Raw genomic sequence first — 27,967 nt, 5'->3', positions numbered from 1 at the left:
TTTGTTGGGCCATAGTCATTTAAAACACAAATATTCAAGGACTTAAATATATTACGCATGTCCCAATGATTCTTCGAAGCCAATTGTGAGGTTTAGAATAATTTTTCATTAATGACTATTGCGGGGTTCTCTGTTGATGCGTAAAAAATATTTTCGGAAGTGAGTCGGTCACTTTACGTTTTACATGCATCTGGACACAATGAGATGCTTCTAAAAAACAAAAGCAACCATATTCTTACAAACAAATATTGAATAATTTAAAATAATTCTATTCCTGATTAGAGACATTTATTTTCAAATAATGACATTGTAGATCACTTAAGGAAAATTTTTAGAAATTATAAATGTTATATAGCTATAATTTTTTTTGGAAATTACAGAGAATCCACTGACCATATTGTAATATGAGACTCCCGTAGAAGGTGCATTTTCTTCAAATAGCATGTATATATAAAGTGGAAACTAGTCCAAACCAAATCTCTTGTTTTTTTTCAAACAATTGGCAATGACGGAATCCGCAAATGTCCTATGTATATCTTATATATACATATTAAATATAGTTTAAAATGTATACATTGAATTTAAACAACATGATAATGATACATACTTGGATTATATATATCGGTCTATTCAAAGTCACCAAAAACATGTTTATTCATGTCTACCAATTGTGGTCGTCGATTACAACTACTCAATTCTAAAGAAAACGTTCACACAAAAAGACAATCGTTTCATGCAGGTATATAAACTAATTCCTTGTACATTCTGAAAAAATCGTCAAATGTGTTGATACCAACACCTGATCGTTGTATTGGAACCGTTTCGATAACATTTCTGTGCCGAAGAGATTTGGTTTCAATCTGGAAAAAAAAAAACATTTTAACCTCTTCAAACACATTTTGTCATGTGTAAGTATTTGATATGCGATAAAGCCATCCACAGTCACAAAACCGTACCGAACGAAAAAGAAAGCTATTTGTATATCCGTTTCATTATTCAATGATTATTTTGTACTGTGTTTGTTTCAGTTAATGTACATGGGAGCCAATAATTATAATGAAATTGTTTGTTCATAAACCAACTCACCGATAAAATCATCTATCGCTAAGTTTATTTAATCTTTGAGTTTATTATTAATAAATAATATTTCACCTTTCTTATTCTCCATCTTTTGAAGTAGGTTTCTTCTTCAACAGAGTGCAGCACGTTTGATCGCCGGTAACAGAGTGGCAATAACAACCAGTCACATGACACTCGCCTTTGAAAACATTTCAGAAAATGTCAAGCATACATGACTAGTACTTTACAGACTATTTTTTATATACATATAAGATTGAGATTACTGTTCTCTTTAGCACGTTTGACTTCGTCTGAGGTAAGTAGTATTAACCGATTTAATAATTACATGTTTACTTTTTCCATGCAAGTTGAACGATTTGGAAAAGTAATGCGTTAGACAAGGCTTGGAAACGAATCATAATCTGAACGATTCACGAAAAAACAAGAGATGTGTTTGTCAGAAACACAATGCCCCCTACTGCGCCGCTTTGAAGCCATATATTTGACCTTTGACCTTAAAGGATGACATTGACCTTGACCTTTCACCACTCAATATGTGCAGCTCTATGAGATACAAATGCATGCCAAATATCAAGTTTCTGTCTTCAATATTGCAAAAGTTAGGACCAAAGTTAAAGTTTTGGGATACACACAATGAATTAATGAATGACAGACAGATTGGCCAAAAACAATTTTCCCGATCATTCGATCCGAGAGCATTAAACATGAAATCGAAATGGGAACTGAGCATATTCTGCTCATAATCCGATCTTTATTTTAAATTGATTATTAGTAGTTAAACAGCAATGTGACGCTCTTTGTCTTCAGCAAATCAAAAACTGTCATGTAACAATCGATGGTAGAGCATACCACACGAATTTTATAATTTCAGTGCACACAGACATACCGTCATGTTTATGGTCATATAGTGCGTCCGCTGGCGTTGGCTCCTGGAATATCTCTTCCGAGTCGCTACTTACAACTATAAATTATAATGAAAAATAAAAATAAATTATAGATCGGATGTTATCAATCATCAAACGTACTAAATACCTACCATGATTCCGTAAACAAAAACAATAGACACGCTTTGAATATAATTCAAATATTAATGCCAAACATCAAATATACGATAAACAATCGCTCTTAATATGGAAAACAAGGATTAATTTGAGATCGGTTATCGCCATTGGTATGTTATTCTTGAGCAAACACAACAATTTGCGTTGCCTTATTCTTTGCGATGAACCGTTTTCTAGTTATAACGTGTGTATATACAGTTAACGTAATTAAATACTTTCGGAGAAATATTTTACCCTCAACTTGTATGTGGCAGTTGCGTAGTGGATATGGCTTCAGCCTATCGACCGGTTGGTCACGGGTTCGATCCCCACTTGAGAGCGTTCTTTCGATCTACCGTAAAGACACTTAATACTGGTTCAAGAAACGAACTCCGGAGGATCCCTGCACTTAATAGGAAGACGAAGAATAACTTTATTTTTAAATAAACACCAGATTTACCGCGATTGCATTTACACTGGCCACCACCATCATCACACACAACTGGGGAAGCCTGTCCGTTACCTGAGCCAATCATGTAGTGCTTCATACTCGAGCGTTCTAAAATATTAAAAAACAGCAGCCAAATTGTCAGAATGTGCCACGTAAAATACTCGAATCTTTAACCGTGTGCGTAAGACCAATCCAGTAGGTCGATTGAGTCGGTACTATCAGACAATTTTCTTGCACAATATAACATAATACATAGACGTTCATAACGGGGGATCACAAGTTAATATACAGTAGCGATTACCAAGGAACTATGTCTCTGTCAAAGCGATGTAAAAGCTTAAATTGCACTAAAAGCGTTTAAAAAACAATTAGAATCAAAAACAGATTTACTGACATTCACATTTTGAAAACACTATGTTGACTGTGCGATTTGACACATACAAGTTACTATAATAATCAAAACAATATCCAGAATGTTATTGAATGTTAAAAACAATGTGTTACATAATTTCTTCAAAATGAAATATCGTTTATTTTTGTGTGCTCTCTTTCATACACAAACATGATTCGACGAAAAAAGCACTAAACGGTGGCACACTTGGAAAAACCAGACCCACCTGGGTTATAATAGTCATACACAAGAACTGAGAGCACAAAACGGCTTGAAAAGTCATCAGAAAATGTGTCCTCAATTCTGAAGATAAATACACTAGGGTCAGTTGAAATCTGCAAAAGGAAAGTAATATGCCCTACAGTTATAATTAAGTACAATCGTATATTCAAAAAACTTAAGTATTAAGTGACGTCTTTAAATAAAACCCTTTTAAGATTATTTGGTGTGTAGTTGTGTTTGTTTTTTTCCAAACTGTACACACTTCTTGCGTTAAATAATTTGTTTTCAAACAATTGACAATAAACGTACTCATTGTGTTTGGTATACATATTTAAAGCACGAAACAATATTTTTTAGTATTTTTTAACTTTTACACTCAAGATGACACAAGTATTATGATACTCAAAAACAACATTTGGCTAGTAAATCTCCGTTATCACGAATTATTCATCACGAAAGACTGTACCTTATCCATGTAAAACTGAACAAAACCTTTTCCATCATTCGGCATTTCATATCGAACAAATACACCTTCATTGAACATCTGAAATTAAGTACCGGTACGGCAATATCACATATAGGTAATATTAAACAGTTTTTTAATAAAATATATGTAATTACCATTTCAAAGTTATGTTTCAACCAGCATTATCACTTCCTTACCAAGATGTGCATGTATATTTTCAATTAATCGTGTATATCTACAATCACGACCTTAAATTTTCAATATTTGCAGTGAATCAAAATTGGTGCCAACAATATGATTACTTTGAGCTGATGCTTTTTGATTTCCCCATACGTTTCATTTTCTTGCTAAATCGCTTAGAGCAAGGCTTCCTCGCTTGAGCTCCGCGTATTAATAATATAATGATTATTCATGAGAACTACGTCATGCTTCCGACGCTGCCTGAAACCAATCTCGCGTTTGCTCGTAAATGTACGCATATCGTCGTAGGAAATTGAAATGGAATATATTGTTCCTCTAAAACTAAAGTGAGCATTTGATAATTCGTTAAATCAATGTTACAGACCACTTCAAGCTTTTAAATTTTGGCTATTGCTATACGGAAAACTGCTTTTTAATGGGTTAACTTTATTGTATGAAGGATTCGTAGAATTTGAGTGTATATAGATTTTTTAACACAAAACAAATAGGTTTGACTTTCTATTTTTTCTTCAAATCGGAATTGTAATGGTAAGTGAAGTTGATTAATAAGGCGTCTCGCACCCAGTCACACAACCTTCGATCTTAAACGCTTGTTTGATGCGATCAATTCAACCATTTGCATACCTTCGAGCTTATTCATGAGGGATTAAAATACATGCGTAAATGGTAATATTAAAAAAATTAAGTCATGTTTGTTTCTAAAATACTGTTTTATCTAAGATATAATATTGGGATTTTATATTTATACTTCCCGATACGTATGTTATAGGGTTTTCTTTTACAAATTATCGATATCGTTATGGTTTCAAACATGCTGTCTGCTACAGTTGTTTGTTCGTTGACAAAGTCAAGTATTCAAGTCGTAATACGTCTACATGTCCACGCAATAGTATTTTCATCATTGGTGCAATTCAGACAAATTATCTAGATATTTTTTTTCTACAAACATATTATAGTAAACTTATTGCGTTTGCGTTTGTTGTTGTGAACACGGTTCTAAGGAAAAGTTATTTTGTATTTAAACGTTTTTAAAACACCAATATATTAAAATTTATGATCCTTTTGAACCAACATGGGCCTCTAAACGCGTATAACATATCCCTTAAATTTAAAGTATGACCCTCCCGGTGACGCGTAAATGAAGTACACATGGTCCGTTTTCAAAATTTTACATCTACATGCACACGTTTTCTTCATAACTTTGATGTCCCACATTATCACATTATCACATCATCAGACTGTTTGAATATCTTTTCAAGACGAGGTTTACATTGATGCACTGCCACGGCCGTTAATCACGGGCGCCACATCTTTTTTGCGATGCATTGATAAATGAGCCAATGCTACTTCCGAAGTTGCGCTAAGGACATGTGTTTTTTATTTCACGGCAAATTCTACAGGTTGCGTAAGATTTATATGTTTTTCAACATATTTCGCATTATTTAAAAAATCGGACAATGAAGTTTGGTTCAGCGAAGATTATTTCATCCACACATCTACAAAAACACAAAATTACAGCCCATTTGAAAAGCATATGGATGTATTTGGTCTGTGTGACGAGCAAATGTCCATCCAATTAAAACGCCAACAACATTAAACAATAAATTTGAACATATACAAGTTGTTGCATGCACAAATACATCGGTCCCTAGTCGGTCTAACAGATCATTTGCTATTTCCCAAAAGAGACGGATCCAGGGCCAAGGATGGGGCGCTAATGACAGGAGGTGGCGCTAATGCACAAGTCTAGCTGTTTTAATTTTCGTTACCGACCGTACGTTATTTGTGTGGATTCGAGGTTGAATGTTCGATCTTTTTAACTTTATTATGTGATAGTGAAATATGATCGAACAAGTTAAATGTACATATTTATGAAGAAACATGACTGTGTTGCAAAAAGATTATTGTGAATTTGGTCATTGAATATGCTATAAAACTGGAGTAAAATACGAAAGTTTACGATTCAAGAAAGAGCTTTCCTTATTTGTTGAAGACATATTTTGGGTTTATCGTACACTATGTTTTATTCAGGTTGCCGAAATCTTAATTGAGTTGGTTATAAATATATTTACAACTTGCTTTTTTATATAGAATATCTATATGTTCTGTAGATATTTGGGTTAATGTATATATGTTGACACATAAAAAGAAATATGAAAAGGAACATTATTTATTACATGTAAGTCATATGCTGATTCATGGATCGTGCATTGGCGCCACCTACTGTGCTTAGCACCACCTCCTTGGTATTGGCGCCATCTCTTTTGGAAAAATGCAAAATTATATATTAGATCCGCAAGAGGTCAATGTGTTTGTGCATGTAGGAACTAGTATATGTTGAACTGAATCGTTTTCTGGCATAAGCGTGTCAATCTGGTGGACATTTTCTTGTTACACAGGTACAAAACATCCATTTGCTTTCAAAAACTCCACCATGGCACAACTTTTAAAGGTCCCCGCGTTTCCCAATAAATGGTGATTGTATGTTTCTTTGCAGTTGTGGATGAATTAATCTTCGCTGAATCGAACTACATTGACTGATTATTAAAATAATGCGAAATATGTTAAAACAACATATACAATCTATGCAACCTGCAGTATTATCCTTGAAATGTCAAAACATCCGGTCCTTCTCGCGCCACCTCGTAGGTAGCATCGGCTCATTTATTAATGCATCCCCAAAAAGAGGTGGCGCCCGTGAATAACGGCCGTGACTGCGTAAATATTTAAGCACACTTGCTTCTTATGCTGTGGTATAGGTTATGTACACATGCATTGTAAAATAGAACGGACATGGGCACGGACGTTCAAGAAGACTCGAGACAAGGAGCTCAAGATGGCAAGAGGAATACATGCAGTTCATATGGGACCCGCATATGACAAATATTCAGCCTATATGTAACCGACACTGGGCCCGTATTCACCAACCCATTCTTAGACTTAAGAATGAAGAATAGACTTAGAACCAAAACAATGCGTTGAGTGCTTGAATATATACAGGTCTCAACTTGTAATAATGACATTTACAAATTGTTCTACATGGAGAATTATATAGAAAGTGGTGTTTAATACCAAGTTAAACTAAAGATTTAAGCAATTCCTAAATATATCAATTACAAAAATATTCTGTATTCTTAGACTTAAGTCTTAGACTTGTTTGGTGAATAAGGGCCCAGGACACTTATAAAAATCCATATGAGACCCGGATGGGACCAATTCATACAGCCCACGTGGATACCAAGATAAGTTACATATGGGTTATTCATATGGTTCCGAGTTATTTGTGAGCAAAAAGTAGTAGTAGTAGAAGTAGTAGTAGTAGTAGTAGTAGTAGTAGTAGTAGTAGTAGTAGTAGTAGTAGTGGTAGTAATAGTATTAGTAGTAGTAGTTGTTTTATTATTATTATTATTATTATCATTATTAGTAGTAGTAGTAGTAGTAGTAGTAGAAGTAGTAGTAGTAGTAGTAGTAGTAGTAGTAGTAGTAGTAGTAGTAGTAGTAGTAGTAGTAGTAGTAGTAGTAGTAGTAGTAGTAGTAGTAGTAGTAGTAGTGTAGTAGTAGTAGTAGTAGTAGAAGTAGTAGTAGTAGTAGTCGAGTAGTAGTAGTAGTAGTAGTAGTAGTAGAAGTAGTAGTAGTAGTAGTAGTAGTAGTAGTAGTAGTAGTAGAAGTAGTAGTAGTAGTAGTAGTAGTAGTAGTAGTAGTAGTAGTAGTAGTAGTAGTAGTAGTAGTAGTAGTAGTAGTAGTAGTAGTAGTAGTAGTAGTAGTAGTAGTAGTAGTAGTAGTAGTAGTAGTAGTCGTAGTAGTAGTAGTAGTAGTAGTAGTAGTAGTAGTAGTAGAAGTAGTAGTAGTAGTGGTAGCAGAAGAAGTAGTAGTCGCAATAGTAGTAGTAGTAGTAGTAGTGGTAGTAGTAGTAGTAGTAGTAGTAGTAGTAGTAGTAGTAGTAGTAGTAGTAGTAGTAGTAGTAGTGGTAGTAGTAGTAGTAGTAGTAGTAGTAGTAGTAGTAGTAGTAGTAGTAGTAGTAGTAGTAGTAGTAGTAGTAGTAGTAGTAGTAGTAGTAGTAGTAGTAGTAGTAGTAGTAGTAGTAGTAGTAGTAGAAGTAGTAGTAGTAGTAATAGAACTATTAGTAGAAGGAGTAGTAGTAGTAGTTGTAATAGAAGTAGAAGTAGTAGTAGTAGTAGTAGTAGTAGTAGTAGAAGTAGTAGAAGTAGTAGTAGTAGTTGTAATAGAAGTAGAAGTAGTAGTAGTAGTAGTAGTAGTAGTAGTAGTAGTAGTAGTAGTAGTAGAAGTAGTAGTAGTAGTAATAGAACTATTAGTAGAAGTAGTAGTAGTAGTAGTTGTAATAGAAGCAGTAGTTGCAGAAGTAGTATAATAGGCATTAACATTACGTGTTATATCTCTCGCCTGAATTAAAAACAGGGAGTAATTGAACTTCTTTGCATTTCATCTGTATAACAGCTGTCTTTTGATTCAGTATAACCTGCAATTACCTTCTGTATATCCGACGGCACAATATTGACCCCGACTGGGAGGTAAGTCTTTACAACGGACAGCCCTGTGTAATTATGACCGGAGGTCGTTCTACAAAATTGAAAACTCGTTTTGAAACAATTTACCGTTTAAAACGCATTTGGGGATCTTATTAAATCCAATGACAAACTTGGTTATTAATAGTGTTAAGTATGAAAAGCAAATAAAGTTAGCAAATAACACATTTGTATCGCCATGCTGTACTGCCTCTAAAGGCAGGTAACTAAAACTAAAGACAAAATATGTACAGTATGGAAAATACAATGTTTCCGTACTTGACAGCAAATTGCACACATTTCAGGCGCGCTGAAATCTGTATGTCTGGACGTTTTTCACCATCCAACCGATCTTCATTCTGTGACGGCTCTTCACAATAACCACAAACATCACATTTGCTGCAAACGTAAATACTTGTATTTGATAAAGAGTGATATGTGAAACATGTTTTAAATATCGAACCCAAGTGTATCCATATGTTCTTACATATATGATATTAATTAAGAGGTGTATTCTATAATATGCCACTATTCATACGAAATGTTTTACGGGTCAAGTAAGACAAATACCTTTCATTTTGATTGTTGAGTATAAGTGAATCCTTAATGATAATATTGCTTATATTGTAACTATTGAGTACGTTAATTGTATCATCTTCTGGTTTTGTGTTGTAAGACATTTCAATTGTCAAAGTACCGCTGCCAAACCCGGTTGTCGTCACTTGAAACCGATTGCTTTTGTTTGTCAGTGGGAGCTAAATAACGAAACAACGAGTAAAAATCAAATCATTTACAAAAACTGCATTTTTACTTTTTCGGGTAAAATTGTACACATAGAGAGTAAGCCATGATTTAGGGCAACACATTTTTTCTGTTGAAGTGACAAGACATAATTATAAATGTTTGCCTATTTTAAAATTATATAACTATAAATAGTATTTGTAAAAGCTTGGATTATTTCAACATAGTACACATTTGATTGTTGTTTTTATTGATTGTAAAACGTACATCGATTTCTGCTACATGATCATTTATACTGGATAGAAGACCACTCCAAACCAACGGTCCGTTTTCAATACGAACTTCGAGGATTTCGTTCATTCTGTACATGCGTTCAGTGTACTTAGCCAAGGCTTGCAGTGGGATTGCATTCTGAAAATATCATTCATACAGTAAATTGGAACGGGATTTAATCTATAACATTGTCGACTTTTGTTGTATAACAATGCACGTGTTGCGTGCCAGGAACACTTATGTCAAACATGTTGCGCAAGCTGTTTCATCCAAGTTTACTGGATGATTCTCCTTTACACCTCTTTTCACATAACTGTTGAAGGATGTATACCGTTGTGGAAAAAATGTAAAGCGTTATTATATCATACTGCATTATGTTACAATATGGTAATTTTACATTTATCAGCGTTTTAGTAGATTGATCTAGGAGGTTACATGACGAGAATGCGACAATCGATTATCCTTGCTATTAAACTTGAAGTTCGAGATTTATATTTGAGAATTAATTGATGTAACTAAATGTATAAGTTATATGCTGAAATCATTAACAATAGTATAACAAGTAAGCAAAATTCTCAGTTTGATGAATAATCATTACCTAAAACAACCCCTTCATAATTACACAGGTTGATGGATTCTGGCACCATCTAACAGCCCTAACGTTACAGACGTGATAAGTTCAAATCTCTCGGCTCCTGGATACACCATGCATGAACATTCCATGTAACCGATTATTGCGACTTAAATTTCTTCATTATATATCCATGTATACAATTTTCATATCTTCTAGGAAACGTAGAATTACAGACGTCCCTTAGTTATAAAAGTACATAGTATTATGAGGGTTCCATAATTCAAATGATTAAATACATAAAAAAACATTAAACCGGTAAAAGAAAAACAAGTAATTAACGAATTGTCCTCGACTTAACAGAACATAAATATTATGCATTATAATCTTACCTGCATTGTATTTTGCCCAAAATCTTTGATTAAGGTATCTTGTTTTGAGAGCCAGGCTGCTATCTTGGTACATATTCGGTATTCCTTAACCTCTAAAAAGGTCAGTAGAGCGTAAGCAGTCGTCTCTACACCGTAACCATTTGGTGCATCGCCGCGATTACTCCAGAATAGCAAATCTTGAAACATAAACAACAATTTTTAAACGCAAACTAATAATTTGGACATTATGCTGTAGTTAAAAATGTTCATATGTAAAATTGCTGTTTTTTGTGTCATATTCGCAAGTTAAGCATTGCTGTTCATTATTCAATCACTGTTATGTATAAGATTAGAAATTACATACAACTAAAAAACATTTTCTCCTTGTGATGCTCACATAATAATAATAATAATAATAATAATAATAATAATAATAATAATAATAATAATAATAATAATAATAATAATAATAATAATAATAATAATAATAATAATATTAATAATAATAATAATAAACTCTTTATTTAAAGATAAACTTGTTAAGAAATACATCAGATGAAATTACATAATATGCAATGTATATAATACATTTCTTATTTTCAACAAGGTCTTCTAACAATATACAATTTACAACAAATACATCATATTTCATTTTGAGCAATAAGAACAAAACATACATAATCACATATGCATGCACACTTATAATGATATATATTATAATTAAAAACAAATGACAGACATAAAGCTACAATAACTATTTTATGCAAGAACAGTATTCAAACATTATACTTATGTTATTTACTAAAACAACGTGAAGCATGTTCAGTTTATTTCATAAAGTGTGGAAGAAAGATAAGCTTTTAATTTTTTTCTTAAATGTAATTAAATTGTTAGTTTGACGAATAGATTGGGGTAACGAATTCCATTTTTTTTTGCTAGAAAATTCAAACGATTATTTAAAATAGTTTGTTTTGGGTATCCGCACTAGCTTTAAATCCCCCTTTTCGCAAGATCGCAAGTTATAGTGATTATTTTGTGAATGTGTCAAAAGGTCACGTATGTATGTTGAGGTTTGATTGTGAAATGCTTTAAATACAGTAACTGACGTGAAATAGTGATTACGCTGTTCGAAAGTAAACCATTTTAGCTCTTTAAATAATGTTTTTGAATTAGTGTTGTACTTTTTATTAAAAATATGTGCACCACAACGCTTTTGTATTTTGACTATTCAATCAATTTCCGTTTTGGTCGCTGGACTCCAGGTAACGCATGCGTAGTCGGATATAGGTGAGATATAACCATTGTAGAAGAGATTACGCATTTCAAGGATTAAATATGGTTTTATTTTTTGCAAAAGAAACATTCGTGATGACATTTTAGAGCAAACGCTGTTATGTGTAGTTTCCAAGATAGAGTATTGTCAATATAAAGGCAAAGTAGTTTTTGACAATTTACTGTTTTGATCACAGTATCTGAAATTTTAAGTTTTAGATTTGTTACGTTTTGAGCTTTCCGTTTCGACCCTAAAACCATACAAGTAGTTTTTAGTGGATTAATAATCATGTTATTAGTTCCGCACCAATCGTTTACAATCGAAAGATTTGTTTGTAACTTATTTCAAACTGTTTGAATATTTGTTCCCACAGTGTGCAAAGTTGTATCATCAGCATACATTGCAGAATCACATGTAAGATCTAGCGAAAGATCATTAACGTAAATAAGAAATAGAAGAGGTCCTAAAATAGATCCTTGGGGAACACCAGCAATGATGCATTTACAAGTAGAGGTAGTATTTTCTGCTTTGATATACAGAAATCGATTTTTTACTGTCTTCAGTACCCTAGGATTAATCACGGACTCTAGATGACACGGATAAGAAACGGGACCGTACGGAAAATATCTATTCGAAACTGAGTCACGTGACCGTAACTATCCATCTTTAATAATTAGCGTAAATCGAAGCGCCGAGGTTTTACATTTTGATGTACCCACTCATTTGTTTTTAAATTATTCTTTCATTTCTCGGCCGATTTTGACAAATTACATATCATTAGAAAGCCTAAGTTACGTAGTTTTCAGATATATAAATAAATAAATAAAATATATATATATATATATATATATAGATATATATATATATATATATATAGATATATATAGATATATATATATATATATATATATATATATATATATAATATATATATATATATATATATATATATATATATATATATATATATATATATATATATATATATATCACGGACTCTAGATTACACGGATATGAAACGGGACCGTTACGCCAAATATCTTGTTGTGTCTAAGTCACGTGACCGTGTCGTAACTATCGATCTTCTATCGAAGCGCCGAGGTTATAAATTTGATGTACCCACTCACGTATTTTGTTAAATTATAGTTTCATTTCTAGGCCGATTTTGGCAAATTATATATCATTACAAAGCTTACGTAACGTAGTTTTCAGATATATAAATATATATTAAGTTTTTCTTCTGATTTCGGCAGCCCGGCGAGTTATAACTTTAACTTTTGCAAATAACATACCGTTTTGGAGTTTTAGAATCTAGATTTACGGTTGACATGTTCGTACTTTATACCGATTTGTAGCGTTTATATTTGGAGTTCAGTTTTAAAAATAACATCTTGCTTAGGAGAATAGAATTCTGTATACGATAGAAAAAAATTGTTAAAAAACGAAAGTAATTAAGGAATGAAGGCGGGAAAATGTAGCGCGCGTTCCTAACGCACTGAACTGATGCTACGGTCTTGGCGATTATGCTTTTGTTTAGATACCGGCCATTGAATTTCCTTTGCCATGATTATTATATTTGTTATGAAATATATTGAAATATTTTGTTCTAGAGACATATCCATAAAGCTAAGTATTAATGAAGCTTAATAAATTTACGATTTCATCTCTTGATTATAACACAGAAAGGGTGTTAATTTTATGATGAAACAGCGTATACAAATGTATAGCGGACTCTCTTGATATTTTTCGGCTTTGCATACTTCAAATATAATGGGTGTCAAAACATTCATCGTTTGTTGTTTATTATCAGAAAGGTAATTATGTAAAATTATATGAAAGGTTATTAACCATAAATTATCAATTAATTAAAATTATTTTAAGATTCTTGAAAATCACGGTCAACTGTCTATGCATGTATATTGAAATATCTTTATAAGTTAACAGAGTTATAAATATATAGAATTCTAAATTAAAACTCTGTATTATTTATATTTTTCGAAAAGATTATTTAACCCCGTTGTGGTCAAATGAGAATGCTGTTTTTAATTATGTTGTTCCGTACACTACCATACACTCTTTATAGGACTACGAAATGACGGAGTTTTTTTACCGGTACCCGCTAAATACGTTAAATGTTAAGTATTAGATTTTTTAAATGTTTAAAATGTACATGTATAGGTATTAAGCACTTATAATTATTGTGACTTAGCTGGCTGACATCTATACAGTATTTTGTTTATGGCAATCTGTATGGGCAGATGACTATAAATGTTTTCAATACGCTACATATCTTATAAACGCAAAATTGAGTATTTGGCGTTACATTACTCCAAGAAATGACCACTAATACCACGAGAAGACATGGAGGTATCATAAAAAGTGTAAACTGACCAGACATTGCCACCTGTGGTTAGGGACCAATATACAAGTATAGGTCCCTGCTGTGGCGTATGACACCATAGTGTTATTTAGTATTGGTCGGCACAGTATCTGATCATAACGAGATAATTGGCTTGTGCTGAACACAGGGGCAATAAAACCACAGATCTATCAATAAACAAGATTATTGAGATATCTTTTATTGAACACCGCGATAAAAATGCTCAAACCATGGACTCTAGATTACACGGATAAAAAACATGGCAACATTCTCAGAATCATCACTGCTATATGTGTAATCACCTAACAATTCGTCTTAAAATAATTTATATATTTGAGTTGAAGACGATGTACTGTTGTTTAAGTCTGAATAAAATATCTGTCTGCCTGTCTAAATCCAAGCCGTTATCGTCCCGGTGAAAAAAATCTGATTTTCAATAGTTGGACATGATGCCCTGATGTCAAAATACGAAATGCGTAACACGGACCGTAATTTTCAAGAATCTTTAATAAATTGATAATTTAAGGTAAATAACATTTCAAATAATTATACATAATTACCTTGTTGATAATAAACAGCAAACGATGAATGTTTTTGACACCCATTTGTATATCTAAGTATGCATGCAAAGCCGAATAATATCGAGAGGGTCCGCTATATACGCTGTTTCATCATAAATTTTACACCTTTTCTGTGTTATAAACAAGAGCTGAAATCGTTAATTTATTAAGATTCATTTATAATAAGCTTTATTGATATGTTTCGTGAACAAAATACTACAATATATTCCCTAAAAAATATAATAAGATGGCAAAAGAAATTAAATGGCCGGTTTCTAAACAAAAGCATAATCGCCAAGACCGTAGCATCAGTTCAGTGCGTTAGGAACGCGCGCTACATTTTCCCGCCTTCATTCCTTAATTACTTTCGTTTTTAAACAATTTTTTTTTCTATCGTATACAGAATTCTATTCTCCTAAGCAAGATGTAATTTTTAAAACTGAACTCCAAATATAAACGCTACAAATTGGTATTAAGTACGAACATGTCAACCGTAAATCTAGATTCTAAAACTCCATAACGGTATGATATTTGCAAAAGTTTAAGTTATAACTCGCCGGGCTGTCGAAATCAGAAGAAAAACTTAATATATATTGATATATCTGTTTACTACGTAACGTAAGCTTTCTAATGATATATAATTTGTCAAAATCGGTCGAGAAATGAAACTATAATTTAACAAAAGACGTGAGTGGGTACATCAAAATGTATAACCTCGGCACTTCGCTGTACGCTAATCGTAAAAGATCGATAGCCACAACACGTTAAAACGCGCGGTGGTAAAACATAAAATGTGTATTTCTTGTGTTTAACTCGCTATAAATCCATTAATAACAACGGGAATATACTAAAAGTTATATTTTTTTGAAAGAGGAATTAATAAGCAACAAGATAACGTATAAACCAATAAAATCGGATGAATAGTTTTTGCATAAGATTGAATTTACTACAGTAAGGGTCAAATACTCGATTCATCTCCTGTCAATATACACTCCGTGATATATATATATATATATATATGTGTGTGTGACGTCGTCAGCAGAAATCAGTACAAACGCGGTCGACGTTATTTTAAGCTACGCGTGATTGAAGCGCGGCGTTATAAAAATGGAAATAAAGTTATAATTATATTATGAAAAACCTATTGAAACTTGAGATATATGCATATTTTCGAAGAATGAAATGCCCCCGAGCTCTGATCGACAATGTACACTTATAATTTTTTATTTGGTTGGAAGTAACCGTTGCTTTGTTGAGCGACCTCTACTAAAAATGGCGTGTCGTAATTAGCCCACGCATTGACATTGTTCACCGTTTGTTTGCGAGTTCCTTTGGAATAAATTGTCAATCAATCCTTACAATAATTTCTTCAATTGAAGGATCGTAGTTAAAATCAGGTAAGATATTTTAATAAACTTGACAATCATTAATTTTGGTAAAAAAATGGTCCTATTTAGAGAACATTGAAAATGAAACTGTTAACCCGGAAGTAAAATAGTTTGCTACGAAAACTTTGTTGTTGGTTACAAAATGTAATGGCGCACTTATTTAAATTGTAAATATGTCACAGAAAGTTCAGCAACCACGATCCCACAGAAATCTCACAGGGTCAGAATGTGTCTGTCCCTATTGAGAATTCCTTGTTTGATTCAAACAATTAAAGGAACAAGAAAAGCAAAACAAATTCCAAATTCTAACATGTGGCTGTTATTCATTTCATAACAAACCGTGCAGCGATGTCATTAACATTCAACAAGCAATCTCTTTTAGACAATACTGCCATGAACTCACTCGTGATGAAATGGATATAGTAATAAAAGCCCACTTGATAACATCCAGACTTTACGAAACTCCTAAAGACACTTAATTATTATGATTATTATTAATGATGATTATTATTATTGCATTATTTTGTTATATTGCTATGAAGTTAAGTGAAAGATATTTATCTTTTCAATCTTGACAATTGTTTTAAAAACTTAAATATATCTTAGGTTGGACCAAACTACTTCAAGACTGCGAAAAAATGTGATGTCTTTGGTGTTTGCTGTGAAGGTACAGGTAGGTGTGATTATTAATTTCTAGATCAGTTACATGTCCCATATTGTTCTTAAATATGCAAAAATGTGTTGGTGTGACTGTCATTATTTTAGGTGAAATATGAAATACATATTTCTGTATCAAATAACAATTATAGTCATTTTGCTCTTATTTTCATTTCTTGTTCTTTTGCAGGAAAACAGGTGTTTTACTTGGCGAATGAGGGTGAATCACCCGGGAAAGGCGCCAACACTGTTGTTAGCTATGTGCATTACTAGCTTCACCACTATGGCCTAGGGAAGGAAGAGGCAGTTTTCTACTTTGACAACTGCTGAACAAAATAAGAACAACTGTGTACTTTGGTATGCATTGTGGAGAGTTAGTGTTGGTAAGAACTTTTACTTATGCATACAATGTTATTGCATGAAAACTTGGTACCATTTTTGCATCTTAAAGGATAAATTTTTGGAAAAAAAATAAAATCACTCCTTATTTACATATAATTATGTTAAAATAGATTTCATATTAATTAATGCAATATTTGATATTAAAAATGTTTGAGAATGCTTTTTGTTTGGTTAACAAATAAGAAGGGCTTAGAATAGACATACTATTTGTGTTTAAGTTTTATTAGTTTTTTTTACAGATTGTGAAAATGATATATTTATATTCTTTCCATTTTCAATTAGGGCTGCACACTCGAATGAGAAACTCGATGATGATGACTGAGGCCACATCAAGTTCTAGCCTGATTGGCATTTTGGATTATGGAAGTCAAAGTGTAGGTATATTCATCAGTAGATAATAATTTACCATCTGATAATGTTAGTATACATATTGCAATGAGCACTGGCAAAATTATTACTTCCTGTATTCATAAGAAATGTTTTTAATACATGTACTTTTTCCCATCTTTGTGAAGTGGCCTTTGGCCCTTCATTTTGTGAAAAAATGAGTTTAGAACTGTTCTAAATTGTGAAAAAATAGTTTAGTTAAATAGTTAAATTGTGAACATTTGAGTCACAAGCTTATCAAATGTTTGAAAAACTGCCATTCTCTTTGAAGGAAATAAAGCTCTGCAATATTTAACCAATGTTCATGCCTCACACTTTTCCAGACTTTGTGATGCAGAGACCATCGAAATTGTTGCTGAGACTGTATCCACCTCCTCAAGGTCTGGACTTAATGTGCTGCACATGATTGATGATTCGGAGAAGCCTGTGCACCTATACGATTGGAAAACTTTTATTGCCCAGTTGTTCATACCCTTGAAGAACATTTGAAAGTACCAACATTTCCTCATTGATGCTGGTAAAGCAGGCTTGGTATTTTGTAAAACAAGTGAAAAATCTACAGTTGAAACTCACTGTTTGTTAAACTTTAAAGAGTGCTGACCTCTTACCATCAATGTCTAGCCAGTCTTGCCCAGCCTGAATAAAAGGACCTTGACTCAGTATCGCCTGACAATGGTACCTTTATGAGGAAATAGGGCAGCTTTTTTTAATCGGACCTCAGTAGACAAGCTACCTGTCCCAAGCCGAAGTAATAATAACAAAAACTGTCCGTGTAACTCAGAAGTTGCAAAAAACATGTGCCCTATCCTATCTTTGTTTGTTTTAAGGTTGAAAATTGTATGATCCTGTTTTTCAAATAGCCTTAGATTATTTGTTTTGATTACCAAGTTCTATGTTATTGTTTACCATATAAACTGTTCATTGGTGAACTTTCAGCAACAATTACTAGTGTGAAAATTTTAATATTAAATTGGCCTGTGGCATGGTATTTTCTAAATTGAAACTTATGATGTGATGCTATTAATGTGAAATGTCATGTCTTGAAACATGTTTTATAATTTTTGTCAAAACATTTAGCCATATAAATAAACCACTGTCCATGTGTGTTCATTTATTATGACAGGTGGAAATATATAAGTTTTGTTGAAGCTCATCATACCCATGATTGCGAAACCCATTTACATGTAAAATAAGAATGTTGGTTGCTATGGAAACATTATTTTGGCATTTACTTATTTGTTGATGGAATTAATTCTATTTATATGATAATGGTATTATGTTTATTTTAACTGATTTATAGAAGGTATCTTAATGCCTTAAAAATAATACTTGTTCATCTTTAATTGTTCTGAATTAGAAGTACATGTTGTTATTATTTGTGTTTATTTATGGCGGTTTTACTATGTGGGTTTCGTAAACAAATTGTAGTTAAATTGTTTGGTCAAATAATATTGTTCTTTTTCATGTTTGATATGTATGGGAAAGGATTTACTCATAAAATTTGGTGTTTTTGCTGTTCAAAACAGTTAAAATGGATATGTTATCTATTTGTTGCCATGGTTACCATCAGCAAAATGTCTGTACATAAACATTTTTACCAGCATATATGTATGGCACTATTAAATTACATATATGATGTTTACGTTGTGCAAAGTCTTAAATGGATTGAAATCAATACACTGTCAAATATGTGGATCTTTTCTAAAAAAAGGACATGTTGCACTTTAACTCAACCTATTTTCTTAGATTCTTTGTGTTACTATGTATTAAATAAACACCATGTTGAAATTAAGATCATTGACTATAAGCAGTTTTATCATATATTTGACAAAAACGTAAATATTTAGTTTTTTTCCTGATATTTAAACAATTTTAATGAAATTAATGTATTTTATGTAAATTCGTTACCATATCAACCGCTGTATTCAAATGATTGCTTTTGTTCGCACATAAAATGTAAAAATAATGGTCAGTGTAGCTCATGCATTGAATCTATGTGTGAATGCTATACGGTAAATACATGTATACTGTATTTACAAAAGAGTTTGTTGTCAATGTCAATTGATATAGAAAACCATTATTTAGCTAAAAGATCGTATAAAGGGTGCATGTGTTCAAAACTCAATATCTCAAAAACTATTATAGATAGAAACCTAAAATTTTGGATTTGACTTATGCTTGCATTCATCTTTTACAAAATGACAAAAAAAACGAAAATGTGATTTTTCCTCGTTTGTACTGATTTCTGTAGCCTATGACACATATATATATTAAAGATTTCCGCTTTTGTGTTTATAACACTGAAAGGGTGTTAATTTTATGATAGACAGCGTATATAGCGGACCCTCTTGATATTTTTCGGCCGTGATATTTAAGATTCTTTACATAATTTTAATGAATTGATAATTTAAGGTAAATAACCTTTCATATAATTGTACATAATTACCTTCTTGCAAAATAAACAACAAACGATGAATGTTTTTGACACCCATTTTATTAGAAGTATGCAAAGCCGAAAAATATCAAGAGGGTCCGCTTTATAACACAGGAAGGGTGTTAATTTTATGATGAGACAGCGTATATAGCGGACCCTCTTGATAGTTTTCGGCTTTGCTTACTTCAGATAAAATGGGTGTCAAAACATTCATCCTTTCTGTGTTAAAAACAAGAGCTGAAATCGTTAATTTATTAAGCGTCATTAATAATAAGCTTTATTGATATGTTTCGTGAGCAAAATATTTCAATATATTCCATAAAAAAAGTATAATAATCATGGCAAAGGAAATTTAATGGCCGGTATCTAAACAAAAGCATAACCGCCAAGACCGTAGCATCTGTTCGGTGCGCTAGGACCGCGCGTCCAATTTCGCTTTTATAACGAAAAATGCTATTTATCCCCACGCTTTTTGAAAAAAAGGTGGGGATATTGTGGTTATCTCCGCCGTCCGTCCGTCTGTCCGTCCGTCCGTCTGTCCGTCCTGGCCACTATCTCCTCCTACACTAAAAGCACTAGAACCTTGAAACTTACACACATGGTAGCTATGAGCATATGTGCGACCCTGCACTATTTGGAATTTTAATCTGACCCCTGGGTCAAAACTTATAGCGGTTGGGGTGGGGCCGCGTCAGAAATTATCACTCATTTTTTTAGGTTATTTTACATTTACTTCTTTATTTCTACACCGATTCACTTCAAATTGATACTGGACCTCTCTTATGACAATACGGTCAATCTCAACCATGCATGGCCCCATTCCCAACCCTGGGGCGCCCCACCCACATAGGCCACACCCACCAAAAATTTCCATTTACTATAATTTTTTCATTTCTACACGGATTCACTTCAAATTGATACTGAACTTTTGTTATGACATTAGGGTCAATCTCAACTATGCATGGCCCCAATCCCAACCCTGGGGCGCCCGCCCACATAGGCCACACCCACCAAAAAATTCCATTTACTATAATTTTTTCATTTCTACACGGATTCACTTCAAATTGATACTGGACCTCTCTTATGACAATACGGTCAATCTCAACCATGCATGGCCCCATTCCCAACCCTGGGGCGCCCGCCCACATAGGCCACACCCACCAAAAATTTCCATTTACTATAATTTTTTCATTTCTACACGGATTCACTTCAAATTGATACTGAACTTCTCTTATGACAATACAGTCAATCTCAACTATGCATGGCCCCATTACCAACCCTGGGGCGCCCCGCCCACATAGACCACACCCACCCAAAATTGCCTTTTACTATAATTTCTTCATTTCTACACCGATTCACTTCAAATTGATACTGAACCTCTCTTATGACAATACGGTCAATCTCAACTATGCATGGCCCCATTACCAACCCTGGGGCCCCGCCCACATAGACCACACCCACCCAAAATTGCCTTTACTATAATTTCTTCATTTCTACACCGATTCACTTCAAATTGATATTGAACTTCTCTTATGACAATACAGTCAATCTCAACTATGCATGGCCCCATTACCAACCCTGGGGCGCCCCGCCCACATAGACCACACCCACCCAAAATTGCCTTTTACTATAATTTCTTCATTTCTACACCGATTCACTTCAAATTGATACTGAACCTCTCTTATGACAATACGGTCAATCTCAACTATGCATGGCCCCATTACCAACCCTGGGGCCCCGCCCACATAGACCACACCCGCCCAAAATTGCCTTTTACTATAATTTCTTCATTTCTACACCGATTCACTTCAAATTGATACTGAACTTCTCTTATGACAATACGGTCAATCTCAACTATGCATGGCACAATTACCAACCCTGGGGCGCCCTGCCCACATATGTCACACCCACCCAAAATTGCCTTTTACTATAACTTCTTCATTTCTACACCGATTCACTTCAAATTGATACTGAACCTCTCTTATGACTACGGTCAATCTCAACTATGCATGGCCCCATTACCAACCCTGGGGCCCCGCCCACATAGACCACACCCGCCCAAAATTGCCTTTTACTATAATTTCTTCATTTCTACACCGATTCACTTCAAATTGATACTGAACTTCTCTTATGACAATACGGTCAATCTCAACTATGCATGGCACAATTACCAACCCTGGGGGGCCCTGCCCACATATGTCACACCCACCCAAAATTGCCTTTTACTATAACTTCTTCATTTCTACACCAATTCACTTCTAATTGATGATGAACTTCTCTTATGACAATACGGTCAATCTAAGCTATGCATGGCCCCATTACCAACCCTGGGGCACACCTAGGTCAAATATTCAGCGTGGGGATACGCGTCGGCCTCTGCCGCGCCATTTCTAGTTTAAAAATATGTCTATTCAAAAACGAGTGATATCATCAAATGCAATGGCAAAACCTTTTATGATACTTAAAACGATGATTTTATTTCCCGTAAACTCGGGTATTTCCGCCACCTATTGTGGTTGTGACGTCACTTTTAACAACGCGCATGACACGGAAACTCTATTGTTATTACGGGTCGAAGCGTGAGCACTTCACGCTTAACGTAAACTTTGACACTCAATATCGCGCGTGTTATGTTAAAACAATTCTTTTTATACAAGTTTTATTAAGAACGTGTGCTTCTTCTGTGTGTTTTTTCATGACAATCGTTATTTGACATGGTTCAGTGTGTTGTTTTCGGGTGCAAAGAACGTGCGGAAAGGAAAACAAGCGACCTTTCGGTTTTGCCATGGATGATGTTACTCGTAAGAAATGGATTAATAATATATTAGACGCATGCATGTATAAATGGCTTAGTAAAAAACAATAAATTACAACCCTTCTTGTATTATAAGGAACAAATAGGTGAATCAGTGGAACTGCAATAAAAGAAACGAATTAGGGAGGGGAACGAATACTGAAAATGATATTCGAATATTATTTTGTCAATATTATAATATATTCAAATATTCGATTTTTAAACCTTATATTAAAATGTCCAAACTTATGACCGTCCGGAGCAACGTACTATTTCATATTGCCACTAATAAATCGTATCATACGTGCTGCTTTAAAAAGCTTGATAGAGTTATAATTTAATTTCTATTACAAATGCATTCCATTTGATAAATAAATAGGGCTACAGCTAACTAACCAAACAATAGAAAGAATCAAAAATATCATTTGGGTTTGTTTCAATAATATTTCCCTGACTTAAGAAAGTATGAGAGAATCAAAATGTTGGTAAAAAAAAATATGTAAACTTTCTTATACTGATATTTAACTTAAATAAATGACTGTCTATTACACAGATTATTAAAAGACATTTTAAAATGGAATTGGAATAGCATAAAATTTATTAATATTATTTACTAACACCATTCAGTATGATATCATAAAATATTCAGATAAAAATGTAACTTGAGAAGGGTTTTGTGCATGGATTGTAATTATCAGAACACTTTATTGAATTCATAAAAAATGAACAGATTGTAATTTCTCTGAAATGGGTATCCGGACAATCGCTCCCACAGACAATCGCTCTTACGCTAATTTTGACAAGGCGGACGTTCGCTCCTACGTTGTTGTGACAACCCTGACAGTCGCTCCTACATGCTTTTTACAACCCGGTCAATCTCTCCTTCATTCTTTTAACAAACCCGGACAGTCGCTCCTACAAAGTTTTGACAACCCGGACAGTCGCTCATACATAATTTTGACGCCACGACAATTGGTTCATACAATAACATGCGAAACCTTAAAACATAGTATACGCCGATCAAAGGTTAACACCTATAATTAGCCGAAAACTGAATTTACTTTGTGCATACTATCATAAATACAAGTTAAATAAAGACACATATTTCAACTTCTAAAGCGGTTTATATGTAAACAATTTAACATTCTCGAAGATGAGTTCCATTTCTTACTCGAATTTCCAGTTTTTAAAAGTATTAGAAAACAATGTATACATAGATATTATGATTGATTTCTTAGTTTCTTATGTTTCGAGCATTTCCATGGCTACCAGTCGAATTAACACCAGTTACCAAGGTTGTGTATTAGTCCATACAGCGCTGCCATTAGTGTCATGGAGTTAGTGGCTATTTGGCTGTTGAAATGTGCCTTATCTGTGGATATATCACAAGTTGATTATTGCAGACAGAGTATGGTTTCAGATAAGAGATTAGCCCAAGTCCAATTATATCAACAAACAATAATATTCTTGTATTTTCTTTAAACAATTAATAAAAATCTTCACATGAAACTATAATATCATTAATAGAAACAATGTTTCAAATTTAAATTCTTGTTATCAGAAATATTTACATTCCTTTTTATCAGCACTGGTGCAAGTATCCGTTCTTTTTTTATTATTAACCAGTGTTTGTGTAACCTAGTCATATTCAACAAGCTTGTACTGTAGAATAACAATCGAAGATTTTTTTCCCGACACTTGCATGAAACACAATAATATATTTACCAATCCGTATTCCCAACACGATGGTCGTCTTGAGCGGGTCTCGGATAGGCGCCCCCCACCCCCCCCCCCGGAGAAGTGCCCCCCCCCCCTCAAAGATTTTTCACTGGGCGGAGATTAGCCTCCTCACTGTTTTTTTAGGGCGGAGAACTGCCCTCCTGTTGAAAAATAGGGGGCGGATAAGTGCCCTCTTGTTAGAATTGATGACCCGGATAAGTGCCCCCTAGATAAAGAAATTTCGCGGCGAGTAAAGTCGATATAAAGAGCGAGTATTACAATGAAAACAAAACGCCAGTAATTTTGTTACTCATATGGCTGGAAAGTGAGCGAAATTTCAAAAATAAATACAATTAATAAAGAGTATAAAAAGACGAAAAATACCTGCCTCGGCATGGACGTCGCCATCTTCACGTGATTTTCCTCTATGTGACCAAAGTAAAAAATTCCTTTTTCGCTTATTAAAAGTTTTCGCGGCTGAATTATTCGAAGATATTTTCCCCGTAGTTAAAAAAAACAACAACAATTAGCATGCAATTTAATACAATCTTATGCAATCTGAAAACAATAATTGATGTTTTTTTTCACCAATTCAGATTTCGAGGGGGCGCCTCTCCGGATACCGTCTTGAACATCGGCAAAATTATCCTCGCTGTCCGAGTCAGAATCAGAAAAAACTGATTGACTGTCGCTCATAAATGTACGGTTGAACAGAAAACTCATCATAATCACTACCATCTTCATTTTTTCATCATTGTTTCTATCTAAAGTTGCGAGAGCTAATACATCCAAAGCCATATAACGCCGGTTCGTTATTGAGATAATGAACAAAGGGAGAAAGTGACGTCACTTACGGTTTGAATGAAAATGACGAGAAGATCGGAATGTGTGAAAATTCACGACTTTGCCCCATTCGTTCGCTCTAATAACACCGTTATTAAATTGAAGTGAGGTGTGAAATGGTTTGAATATGCACTAAATTCGATAAATAAAGTGGGTTTACGGGTTCTTTAAATCGCGGCACGTGTACTTTAATAACTGTTCTTTTGTGTATGTGGGTAACAGGCTAAAACCCGTGAAAAAAACTAGTTGTAATTTATTAAACAAACCATGTGTATTCAAGGTTTGCTCAAATAAAAGCGTCAGTTTGCAAATAAGGACTCATTAATCCTTCCATGTGTTTCAATAAATGGGGAATTAAAATCTCATTACCCACTGTTATTTATATATGATGGGTGGTTGCATTTTAATAAAAAATATATGTCATAATTGAATCTTACTTTCAACACCTACCGTTGATGTTATAGAATATAAAAACATAAATGGAATTTAAATATGTACTTAGTGCAATTTGATGTAATTAAAGATCTATGGTAATGCATCGATATTATATTCATGTTACTTTATTATCATCTGCGTAGATGAAATATTCAGTACAGATCACACGAAGTGTGGTATGTTATGAATTTTGAGAAGTCACATTACCTGTCATCTTGAACATCTTGTATTTTATGTTCATATCATCAAAGTATTAAATTTCAAAACAGTAATGTCTTATATAAAGACATTTCTTGTTATCAGGTATTTTGTTCAATTTAGTCATATAGTTGATTTACCTGATTCCTCAGATCGGGTGTCATATAGCAAGTCTCTGAAAAAATCCATTTTATCACTGTTTGCCAAAGCTAACGCATACGCTGTAATAGCCAGAAGAAAAGGATTTTCTCGCAATGCCTTCTCTGAAAGTTGCTCTAGATATGCCATTGCTCTTCGAGAGGAATTAGTTATCTCCTGTAGAGATGCATGAAACACTTACTCAATTCATGTTTCAAATCATATATTGATTTTAAAAGTATTTTATTATGACCAGAAAACGATTATTTGATCCTATTTCTAACTTAAGAACGTTTTGCTTTATGTATAATTAGTAGCGATAACTATTGATTAAATTATCAATTTACTGATTCAGAAACCTTGGAAAAACGTGCAGTGGATTAAATCTCTAAACGTTTCTTTAAACAAATGTACATTACGTGGCGCTGCTTGGATATTTGCATTGACGAAGTAAAAATTATATTACTCTATTAGTTCATCAATTACTAACCTCGTTCCAAATTTTGCATTCTTGAAATGATATGAGAACAAATGACGTCAATGATGGGTCATTTTGGGGGTCACTTTGCATTCCCCACGCGCCCTAGAAATATAAATAGCTAACATCAACAACGATGAACTAAAAAAAATTTCGTGGACCGTCATGCTCAGTTAGCATATACACTATTAAAAAGCACAATTCATGATGACACATACATTTGGCGCGGGCTATGTTAGTTTTAGTTAGAAAAACAGCAACCAATAACAGCTTTGAAGGAGTCCATTCTAGTCTCCTTACTATTTTATTTGTAATCACTAGATAAATTTAAATTGTACTTCTGGAGACCAGTGAATTTATTCAAGTACTATTTCTTAAGATGTTCTCAAATGTGTTTGCGTCAGTTTACATTCTTATAAATTATAAAGTTGAAAAAACATTTCAGTGCGTTAAATAAACGGGCATGCAACATACTTGCAAATAGTGCAAATATTGATAGCTTGAATCGTCTTGAAAACTTCCCCCTCCATAACTGTTTTTCTTTGCCATGTAAGAAAGCGTTCCCGGTATAGTTTCAGTATAGCCAACATCTTTCACAACTTTATATGAGTTGCAAAATACTTTGGCAACAAATGCCGTTAACCTGCAATGAATGTTAAATTATAATAATCGACATATCCGGGTATGTCACGAAAAGGTTAAAACCCATTCCACGCTATTAAAGATTAATCTTAGCTTTTAAAGAATGAAATTCCAACATAAGCAAACAGAAAAAAAATGTTTTCATTTGTATGATATGTTTTACCGCGTGACTTGACCGCGTTTTAAACCTAAAATCCCCTTCAATCCCCTTTCAATGTTTCTTTCCATACAATGCAGTTGCTGTAAGTCTAACTTAAGTTTTACAGCCAAATCAATTTTAGTTTCTGTCAGAGCTATTCATTTTATTCGCCTCATTTACCACTTTTTATACATGAATTACTTTAAGATGCTAATCAGTATTTTAGTTTGACTAAAATCTACAGATAACTCAATACACAGGAGCAATTACGATACATTTTTAATTAAAATGCAAAGACAATATGTAAAGTATCCTCCAAAGTACGATTATGGTGCTAATTGTCTGACCCAGCATCAAAATCGCTCGCTTGAGTGAACAATAAACATGTTAAGAAATTCTCGTTATAGGTACTTTCGATTGTTTCATTTTGAATAAAATTGTATGATTTATGACTTTCAGACAATTTTAACACACAGATAACATCGTTCGAAATCATAACTCCTTGATATTTCTAACCTTTACAATATTGACGGGCATATGTATGATTATTGTACTTGAACTTTCAGTAAAAATTGTTGCCCGATTTTCCAAAACGTGTATGCGTATTTAAATGCTTCTTATTTAGAATGCCTTTCAAAATGTCAGTTGAAGCTGTACTATTATTAAAACAGACGTGTTTAACAATTTACTTCGAAAAAGATTCGTTACATGTTCAACCATAAAACCCGCACATGATGGTTTAATGAACAATTTAGCATTTATTTAAAGTA

At 33.4% G+C, this 27,967-nt stretch overlaps 1 protein-coding gene and 1 long non-coding RNA gene across 2 annotated transcripts; one reads left to right on the top strand and one right to left on the bottom strand.

The window, feature by feature from the left end:
- Positions 1 to 272: 272 nt before the first annotated feature.
- Positions 273 to 26,520, bottom strand: LOC127866211 (ophiophagus venom factor-like). Its single transcript, XM_052406639.1, has 13 exons — positions 26,429 to 26,520; positions 25,941 to 26,115; positions 10,352 to 10,527; positions 9,383 to 9,526; positions 8,945 to 9,129; positions 8,654 to 8,773; positions 8,339 to 8,429; positions 3,651 to 3,728; positions 3,189 to 3,297; positions 2,581 to 2,679; positions 1,967 to 2,041; positions 1,153 to 1,258; positions 273 to 860 (listed from the first exon to the last, which is right to left on the bottom strand). The coding sequence occupies exons 1-12, from the start codon at positions 26,507 to 26,509 to the stop codon at positions 1,158 to 1,160; spliced, it is 1,434 nt and encodes a 477-aa protein (XP_052262599.1). The 5' UTR covers positions 26,510 to 26,520; the 3' UTR covers positions 273 to 860; positions 1,153 to 1,157.
- On the top strand, positions 15,804 to 19,466 carry LOC127864834 (uncharacterized). The gene is made up of 5 exons (XR_008042306.1): positions 15,804 to 15,940; positions 16,538 to 16,604; positions 16,779 to 16,971; positions 17,273 to 17,364; positions 17,701 to 19,466. It is a non-coding gene; the product is annotated as an uncharacterized LOC127864834 (long non-coding RNA).
- Positions 26,521 to 27,967: the final 1,447 nt, after the last annotated feature.

This window comes from Dreissena polymorpha, chromosome 1 (assembly GCF_020536995.1).
Source record: "Dreissena polymorpha isolate Duluth1 chromosome 1, UMN_Dpol_1.0, whole genome shotgun sequence".
NCBI classification, from domain to species: Eukaryota; Metazoa; Mollusca; class Bivalvia; order Myida; family Dreissenidae; genus Dreissena; species Dreissena polymorpha.
Note: the sequence above shows the minus strand (reverse complement) of the source record. Positions and strands in the feature narration are given on the sequence as shown.